Source organism: Triticum urartu, chromosome 3 (genome assembly GCF_003073215.2).
Source record: "Triticum urartu cultivar G1812 chromosome 3, Tu2.1, whole genome shotgun sequence".
NCBI classification, from domain to species: domain Eukaryota; kingdom Viridiplantae; phylum Streptophyta; class Magnoliopsida; order Poales; family Poaceae; genus Triticum; species Triticum urartu.
The window spans coordinates 549729944-549740242 of NC_053024.1; the positions used below are offsets into that span (position 1 = coordinate 549729944).

The following is a 10299-nucleotide window of genomic DNA, read 5'->3' on the forward strand; positions in this document are numbered from 1 at the left end:
ATTAGTCCTCTTCACCCAAAATGGAGGCGGGAAGGGAGGCCAAATTCGAAGGGAGACAGCTAGTACATCTTATCCTGACAAAAGTAGTCTTCGCCTGCAAAGCTTCTGGTCGTGACGCCGTGGTCGGATCGGCGATGACCTCCGTCCTGCCATCCTGGCGGTCTTTGTCTTGTTGCATGGGAATGGAAACTTTTGGCTAATTCCTCGGGACTCCGCGCCTGCGCTTTCCTCCTTAGCACCAAAGAGAAAACTGTTGTACTGCGCCCGCTGGCGCTCGCCTGGCCTTGGTCCTCATGGCTCACGCCATCCGATCCTCGCGAGGTGAGGCTTGCATAGAAATCTCCGCTCCTCAGGAGCCGGCCTGAGAAGGCTGCTCCTTCTGAAGGTCTTGGTGTCGGCATTTCCTATTTAGCGTCGCAGGCGCCGGTTATAGCTGTTTCCGCAAACCGGCGCCTGCAGCCGCGGTAACTGGGTCTGGCCCATCTTTTTCCTTTCCTTCCTGTCGTGAGGACAAACCCAGTTACCGCGGCTGCATAGAAATCTCCGCTCCTCAGGAGCCGGCCTGAGAAGGCTGCTCCTTCTGAAGGTCTTGGTGTCGGCATTTCCTATTTAGCGTGCTTTGGATGGGAATCGATCCCGCGACCTGACGGTCATTAGCCTCATGCGCTAACCACCGCACTAACTCGTATTAGTTGCCCAAACTACTGCTTCTTCACCTTTTCTTCTTACAACGATTCCTTTTTCCTATTCTTTTTCCTTTTTATTCAAAACGGTTTTTTATATTTTTTTTTATTTTTCTTTTTTCTTCTTTTTGGAACGGTTTTATATTTATTTTGCTAATTTGAAAGAACTATTTTTTAAAAAATTGGTGAACTTTCTTTCACAATCGATGAACTCTTTTTCAAGATCGATGAACTTTTTTTCTAAATTGATGAACTTTTTTCTAAATTAATGAACTCTTTTTTCAAAATTGATGAACTCTTTTTCAAAATCGACGAACTGTTTTTCAAAATCAATGAACGTTTTTTTAAATTCGGTGAACTTATTTCAAAATTGATGAACTCTTTTTCAAAACCGATGAAATCTTTTCATAATCCGTGAACTTTTTTTCAAAATGGATGAACTCTTTTTCAAAATTGATGAACTGTTTTTCAAAATCGATGAACTTTTTTCAAAATGGATGAGCTTTTTTAAAATTTGGTGAACTTATTTCAAAATCGATGAACTCTTTCCCAATTTGATGAACTTTTTTCAATTTCTGTGAACTTTTTTCAAATTTGATGATCTGAAAAAAATGGATGAAGGTTTCCAAATCTGTGAACTTTTTTGAAATCTTGATTTTTTTTTCTTTTTTATGATTTTTTTCGTTTTTCGTTTTCATCTTTTTTCTAAAGTCAATGGTTGACCAGTCAGTCAACTGGTCAACCGCGACCGTACGAACAGCCCTCGAGGCTCTCGATCCAGCGAGCGACCAGGCGAGGCGAGTTTAGCCGTGGTCGCCACATGGGCCGGCCCACGATTCGGCGGCTGTGAGCGCCAGCTCCCTTAGCTGGCGCCTGAAGCGCCAACTAGGAGCTCCCCTTGGTGTCGTCCGTCTCGCGAGGCTTGGTTCCTCGCAAGGGTCTTGAGTTGTTGATGCCGAAGGTGGGCCGTACCAGGCCGTCGATGGAGCCACGCCGTGGGCCGCAGGCAGGCAAGTCTAGGCACTCCTGTTTCAGAACACCGACAGATCTAAGGGATAGACAGCTTCACAGTGAAATTGCCCCTCCCCCCTCCCCCCCGCCAATCATCCATCACACAATGTCGACGTTGGCCAGAGTTGAAGACCCTTAAGATCATATGCCTACAGTGTGCATCGAGGTGTTCTTGGGTTGATCGTTGGCTTGGCACCGATCCCGTGCACATCTTACTTGAACCTCCAAGACAGGGATGCCCCAACCGTTGTCGCCCATAGTGGAAATTCATAGCAAGTCTCGTGATCACATTCTCAAGAGTAGTGATGACTAGCAAGTCTCGTGATCACATTCTCAAGAGTAGTGATGACAAGGTGGTGTTTGTCGGCATCACCGGCTCCACCGACTCTAACAAGGTTGGCATCGTCACGTGGACTCAATTGTATTATTAGTTCTCCATCCAAGGATCTTTATGCATAAAGGAAGGACCAGTGCCTAATTTTATATTTCTGTAGGTTCCTTGTAATAGTTGTGCAGTAACCACTTTTACCTAGGTCCATCCGGACCCTCATTGATGTTAAAAAGCAAATGCATTACTTACTTGCATTGCACAAAACACCAGCGCTAAGTTCTTCATTACTTTTTTTCCGGAGAATAACTTCATGACTTAACGCGGTCACTCTCTATTTTGCTTAAGCATGATGTATTGATATGACAGTACCTTTCTCTCTTTCCCAGCTGCCACCATTGTAAGTTAAATAAATAAATAAAATTGCCAGCATTGTCCATTTTCCAAAGAAAAATGCCACCATTGTCAGAATTAACGGCTGACTCACGGCCAGCGCTTCTGTCAGGGAACACGATTAGTCGGGAAGAAGTCGCTATCTTTCCCGCGGTTGCTCGCTGGCTCTCTTTTACAATTGCATCGTTGACACAAGCAACGGCGATTGCTAAGCTTAATTAGCACGTCAAAATCCCAAGTTAGTAGGCCGACTGGTTTTGTTAACAGAAAAACAAATGGTATCAACTCCGGCTTACATATGCGTGCACCCGGCACCACCCGATGCAGCGCGTCTGCGCTCGTGAGACTTGGCCGGCTCAACTCCCCTGTCAGCCTATGGCCCCAAAATACATCAGATACATGTGCATCCTGACCATTTCGCCCTTACCGCCTGTACTAAAAACCGCTTACCCGGTGGGTTAACAAAACAATTCTCTAAATATTTAAAACCAGGCACCTCGACTGCACAAGCAACCCGGTGTGAACCCCATCATCGGGTGCTCGATTCTCAGCCCAGAGATAACGGCGACGTCCGTCGAGTTGGCTCTATAAAGAGCAAAGAAACCTCGACGACCTAGCCAGTACCAGTACCAGTAGCGCTCCGTCTGTTTTTCATTGTCGGAAGCAACCTCCACGCTCCCAGTACGCAGCAGATGACGAAGGGCGGCGGCAGCGAGACGGGCGGGTGCCTCTGCATCGGGGCGCCGATGCGCGCGCTGTCGCGGGCGTGCGACTCGGCCTGCGACCTCTACGTGCGCGGCATGTCCGGGTGCGCCACCCGCGTGCCGGCGGGGGCGGTGGCAGGCGGCCGCGGCTCCGGCTTTGTCAGATCGGCCACGGCCGTGCACCTGTGGACGAGCTCCGACCGCGCCGACGACCTCGTCCGCGCCGGGTCGACGAAGCAGCGCCGCGTGGCGACGGCCGATCAGCCGGCGGATGTCGGGGCGGCAAAGAAGGGCCGCCTTAGTCCGGTGGCGCCGGCGATCGTGCCGGCTCGGAGGAAGGGGCCGGCGATGGCGACCATCGCCGAGAACGGGCCGTGCGACTTCGGCGCCTGCGCGCTGAGGCCACCGGAGCTGAGGAAGCGCGCCACGGCGGTCGGCGGGCAGGGCGCGCCTGGCGGTGGGTTTGTCGCCGTCATCGCGGGGACCGAGGCCTTCGCGGCTCGATCGTGACGCGTGCGTGCAAGACGCGCGCGCGTAGCGGCTGTGTACAAAACTAGCTTCTAGAAGTCCAGAGGTCGATTTCACCCAACACACCAGTTTTCTCGCACTTTCTCGTGATTTCTTGCTGATGTGTAAACAGTTTGACAAGTAGTGCAAATACTATTATGATCCGCGCAGAATATAGTGCAGATATAATGACAAAGTCTGTTTTAAACCATGTCTTTGTAGTGAACTGGTGATAATCTGACTGAACACCAATCTCCTAATCCGTGAAATCAGGATAAAGGTTGTCAAACGCACGATTATATCATGTGTGGTTCTATAGCTTTAGGATCTAAGTTAATTGGGGTTATTTGCGAACTTGCCATATGATTCTTATCCAAGTAAGAATGTGCAAACATTCTTATCTGACAAGCTTGGAATGTAAGGGCATCTCCACCACCGTCCATAATAATGGATACATCAAACGTCCAAGGGTACGTCCGGACGTGTCCGTGGACACAAAAAAGGGAGACGGCCATCCAACACTATACATCAATGTTCGTCTCTGTTTTGTTCTCATAAATTTAGAGCACTTAAAATAATTAAAGATAAATATCATCTTTCGTCCATAATCATGTTGCGCAAATATTTCAATGCAACAATAATTCAAATATAATTATACAATCCAAACATGAGGGTTTCCAATAAAATAGTTTAAATTTGAATTTAACTTATTCAAACATTTTTTTAATTTTCTGCTCAACCAGATCTAAAGTTGCTCGATGATGAATCTGTTGATGCATTTGGATAAAATCCTCGAACATTGTTGGGTTCTGCTTTGGAAGTTGTATAGAATCACCCACATGCTTAAATTAACGACCGTGGCGAACTTCGTCACCTTCATCCCCCACAATCATGTTTGGGCATAATCACACAAGTTGTCATCACCTCCCACAACGTCTGTGGATCCCATATGCAGGTCTAGGAACAACTGCAAAACGGGCTTGAAGCACTCCGAATGCCCTCTCAACATCCTTTCTAGCTAGCACATTTATTGTCTTTGGGCAAAGTAAGCACTTTTCTCACCCATTGGATCATATGTGGTCTTGAAGAAGGCCACTCACGAAGGATAGATATCATCACAAAGATAATAGCCCATGTTGTACTCATGACCATTGATGGTGTAGTTGCATGAAAGAGCTTGTCCCACACACAACCTTGCAAATAATGGAGATCGTTGCAGCACATTGATGTCATTGCGAGACCTGAGCATCCCAAAGAAAGGTACCAAATACAAAAGTCTTGTGATTCAACTACTTCAAGAATGATAGCGGGTTTTTGTAATGGGCCTGATATTGCCCTTGTAGAGAATATGGGCAAATTTTTCCATTGCCAGTGCATGCAATCAAGGGATTGTAGCATACCTAGCCAACCTCTTGCTTACGACAATGCCATGAGTCATGTGGTGTCTTTGTTAGTTGGTTCTCGCTCCAAACATCTTGATCACGGTCAATGGCGGAGTTTTGTTGGGGCCAGGGGGGGCGCTGCTTTTGTCCCCCCCTCCCACCCCCCAATGATCTTCGGCTAGCTCCGCCACTGATCACGGTGATAGCAAACCGGACCATGGCCTCGAGACATGTGGTTTCATACAAGCTTTGTGGTGTTGGGGTGCAACCCCATCGTGAAGAAATACTTCATCCAAATGGTGTCTTCTCCAACTAGTCGCATTACATGCTTCACATGGAGTAAGTATTTGTCGAGGAACTTGGTTCGTCGTGTAGTGTGCTCCAAGTAGCAACTAATCAGTGTAAGAAATGTCGCCATTTGATAGTACATGCTACATACCCGTTGTGTGGTGTCGAAGAAGAAGATACTCTCCTTGCTTTGTCCACTAGCCTGAATGTTGGGAAGCTTTCAGATGCAATGGGGGAGGAGTGGTCGATCCCTCGCAAGAAAGAGGTTGTTGTCTCAGTCCTGAAGTGGTTGTTTTGTGTTTTTTGAACAAAATGGAAGTGGTGTGATCCATGATATTGCTTCTCGTCTGTCAACTTTGGAACCTCCGGAATGATAAACTACACAGCAAGCAAATACCACCGGTGCACATCTCGAAGGACTTCCTTTGTAGCTATCTCAAAGCGGTTCTACAATTAATACATCAGGCCATGAAGGAGGTACTGAAGGGTAAGATAATCATTGAATGGGCTCGGCCTATTTTCTCAGAGGTAACAGTGGCGTGGCCTCGGCAAACCATAGAATGGATGTCTTTGTTTGTTGATGGGTCCCTTTTTGAGGCCGATGGAATGGCATATTCTGATATGGTGTTGCGAGATGAGGATGGGAATGTCCTTTTGTTTAGCATATAGGCACTTGTTTTATTGCAATGATGCCCTCGGATCGGAGATACACTTAATTTTGGAGGGCATTACTCTCAGCTTGCAATGAAGGATCACCCCAAGATCATCCAAGCAAACTGTGTCGCTCTTATTGGAGCTCTCACTAGTACCTTGATGGACCATTCCTGCTAAGGTCATATGCTAATTGAAATCAAGCTTCTATTTGAAAGCCGTGAGTTTATTCCCTAGAAATTACTTCATTCAAAAATAGGGTTGATCATTGTTTAGCTCATCATTGTAGAATTGGTGTTACCACTGATGTTTGGTTGTGCCAAATAGCATAATGTATTAGCGGACGGAAACCCTGTTAACATGGTCCCCGCAAAAAAACCTGTTAAATAAAACTCAATATTTTCGTTGAAAACACACACTCTTAACTACCTTCCCAATATCCACAGTATTTCGCACACACACACACACACACACACACACACACACACACACACACACACGACACTGCAACAATATAGACCGATCATGGATGGAGCCACACGCTGGGCACACAGGGCTTGCCTTTCTAGGCCGCCCAACAAAAGCGAAGCAGCTCGTTCGGCCGGATTTCCTTATTTTGATAACCAGTTAACGCGGTCTGTCATTAAGCGCAAATCCGGTTTTATGGGAAAGTTGTCCACTAATCCCTTGGCATTCAAAAAGTTCGTAGATTTAAAGAAAGTTCATACATTTGATAAAAAAAATCACAATTTTGAAAAATGTTCATGGGTTTGAAAAATAATCACAAATTTGAAAACTATTCACATATTTGAAAAAGTTTTTGATTGTTAGAAAAAAATCATGAATTTGAGAAAAGTCTGTAGATTTTGAAAAAAGTTAGGATTTGAGAAGTTCACGATTCGAAAAAAAATCATGGATTCTACGTAAAAAAAATCACGATTTTGAAAAAAAATCATCGATTTTGGGAAACAAGTTCACAAATTGAAAGAAAGTGATTTTTAATAGAAGTTAGTGCATCTGGAAGTTGTTCACCAATTTAAAAAAAACATCACAAACTTCAAAAAAGTTCACGGCTCAAAAAACGTGAATTTCATGGATTAAAAAAATACAAACTTGAAGATAGTTTTCGAATTTCAAAAAGTTTGCGCAAATAATAAATGAGAAATAAAAAATCAAAAAGAAAAGGAACGGAAAATATGAAAAACTAAACGAAAAGAAAAAACGAAAAATTAAATAAAAAAGAAAAGAAAATAATTCATTGAGAAAGATATCAGAAGCTTCCCAAAACTGGCCTAGGAAGCTTTACAAAACCAGGGAAGAAAATCCATTGGGTGCGCTTGGTAGGCCGGCCCATTTAGAATTATAGGAAGGGATGGGGTGCGCTCGTTTGCACAATAATCCTTATCGGGAGCAACTAACCAAGGGCTACCCCTTAGGGGAGCCTCACAAGGGTCACTTTAGTGGGCTCGGAGTGTGCCAAGTGACGCGCTCTCCGCTGTCGTCACGTATCCCGTGTTGGGCGCTTCTTCAGGATTTTGTTATTTTTTTGTATGTATTATTGTGTTTTAGATGGTTTGTTTCCCGGATTTTTTTGTGCTTTTCGATTTCTTCCCGGTTTTCACTATTTTTAGAGGGAAATTTTCAAAAAGAAAAATGCATGGAAAACCCATTTTTTTTCTTATGCGAGAGGCTAAATTTGCCTCTCGTGGGCGCACATATTTGCTTCCGCAAGAGGCACATCGGAAATGAAAAAAAAAACCAACATTTTTTGCTTCTGCCAAAAACACAGATTTGCTTCTCGTGGAAAGAAAAAAAAACACATTTTTTTCGCTTCCGCAATAGGCACAGATTTGCTTTCGTGAAGGCACAGGTTTGCTTTTTGCGAGAGGCACAACTGTGCCTACTGGAAAGAGAAAAATACGATTTTTTTTGCTTCTGTCGGAGGCATAGATTTGCTTCTGTAGAGGCACAAGTTTGCCTCCACGAGAGACATAGTTGTGCCTCTTGGAATGGTTTAAAAACATGTTTTTTTTTGCTTTCACAAGAGGCATAATTTTGCTTCTTATGAAGGTACATATTTGCTTGTGCGAGAGACACAATTGTACCTCTTAGAAAGTGAAAAAAAAGGTGAGACAAACTGTGCTTCCGCCTTGTTTTTTTGTTTCTCTTCTGGTTTTGTTGGTTTTCCGTGAAAAATAACGTTTGACAAAACTTATTATGAATCTAGTTTTGAAGAGATCAATGTAAGAGATCCAAGTAAAAAAAAAGTTCGGGATATGGACTCACGGTTTAAAAGATAAAACATCTTGAATAAATGAATCAACGAAAGAGTGAAAATTCGCAGGTTGCGACAAGTGGCGTGTATGTAGTGCACCACTTGTCGCAACCTGGAAGGAAGGTGGGGTGACCTTTGCATGGTGTTGAAGGCGCCAAATAGGCTTCATCGACGATGGTAACCCATCATGTAGGTGCCTACGGGTGTTCCCACGCTATTGGCCCAGCCCAGTGCGGTTGGCAGGGTTTCTTCTCCCACCGGTTTTTCTTTTATTCTTCTAGTTTCTTTTTTTCTTTTCAGTTACCTTTTTTACCTAAAACTGTGAGTATTTCTTACCACAACATAATTTTAATATATTTTTTTGTCAAGAAGTTTGTACAAAAAAAGGAAAAAGGACAAAAAAAAGCCTCTGAGCTTCTGTTAAAAAAACTTCTTAGCTACTAGTGTTACAACAACCAAACCAAAGCAATGCCTTCAGGCAGCCTCAACTATCTACATAGAGGTAGTGGAGATAGCAGTCCTAGCTTACTTGCCAACAACAGCATGAAATGGTTATCTGAAGTTTTGGACCCAAGCAGGTAAGGCGCCATGGGACTATTTTTTTGCTCTGTATATCAACCAATGCAACTAATCTTTTTACCTTTTTTCCAAATATGTGAACTATTTTTCAAAGTTGTGGACTTTTTAGAAATTTGTGAACTTTTTCCTAATCCATGAAGTTTTCTCAAATTTATGAAATTTCTGGGAAATCATGAATGATTTTTCAAATTTACAAATAATTTTTAAATCGTGATTTTTTATGGAAATACAGGAACAATTTTCAAATGAATAACATGTTTTTAAATCCAAGAACATTTTAAAAATCCTTCAACATTTTTTGAAATCCTAGAATGTTTTTTTGAATTTTGGGAACACTTTTTTCATCCGTGAACATTTTTAAAATTTGTGATCAGTTTTTTGAATCAGCGGTTATTTTTTGAAATATGTGAACAATCTTTTTTTAATTTGGGTATAGTTTTTTGAAATTCACAAGCATTTTTAAAATTCATTAAAATCAAATATTTTTAAATAACACGATTTGTTTAATTCGCATATATTTTTGAAATTAGAAAAAAATCAAAATAAATATGAACATTTTTTAGAATTTGAAAACATTTTCCAAATACGTGATATCCCGAACATTTTTGGGATTACAAAATGAAAAAAAAGGAAAAAAAATCGAAAAAGAAAGAGACGAAAAAAATAAAGGAAAAAAATACGGGCACCAGGCGCCCCTTACATGGGCTGACCCAAATCATGCACTGGAGGAACGGGGTTGCGTGTTTGTGCGCTGTCTTCCGCGCAGGTCGTTGAATAGGAGGACTCATAAGCGATACTCCCTCCACTCCAATAAATAAGAGGGCTTGTTTTTAAAAATCCAACTTTAATCATAAATTAGATTATATGTATTTGTAACAGAAAAATTATACCATCGAAAACTCATTTTCAATATGAATAACGGTGTGACTTTTATTATATGTATAATATAATTCATATTTGGTTGGTCTAATTTATGATGAAAGCTAAATTTTGGAATGTGTGCGCGCTTTATTCATTGGAATGAATGGAGTACACAAAACGACCTGCTTGGCTGCACGTGCACAAACACCTCCCTGCCTGGCTCCTCCTGTGATGTCGCCAGCCGCCGTGCAGGCGTTCCTAACTTCCCTGTTCCAGGACCCCCGCCATCCTATGCAAGTGCGCGGCTCCGTACCCGTTGTTCTACGTGTCACCAAGCCTCGGTCTAGCCGTTGTGCTGCTGCCCCTATTCGTTGTGGAACCGGATCTTCCAACTTGCACAAGTCAGGGAGCTACAATGTTCTTCTTGTGTAGAAACGAGAAGGGGAGTCGGGAAGCTTGTGAAATTAATGTAGAGCTTTTAAAAATTGAAATAAGTCTTTCAAAAATTGAAATAGATCTATTGAAATTGAAATTAGTATGTCATGAATTGAAATTGATCATTTAAAAATTAAAAGCCAGTCTTTTTAAAATTGAAATGAGCATGGACCTAGAGGGAAGGGAAATCAGGTTAGTGTAG

The 10299-nt window shown here is 42.9% G+C and overlaps 1 protein-coding gene across 1 annotated transcript; it reads left to right on the forward strand.

Annotated features, from left to right (window-relative positions):
- Positions 1-3024: 3024 nt before the first annotated feature.
- Positions 3025-3837, forward strand: LOC125548682. Its single transcript, XM_048712239.1, has one exon. The coding sequence runs from the start codon at positions 3108-3110 to the stop codon at positions 3627-3629; it is 522 nt and encodes a 173-aa protein (XP_048568196.1). The 5' UTR covers positions 3025-3107; the 3' UTR covers positions 3630-3837.
- The last annotated feature ends 6462 nt before the right edge of the window (positions 3838-10299 follow it).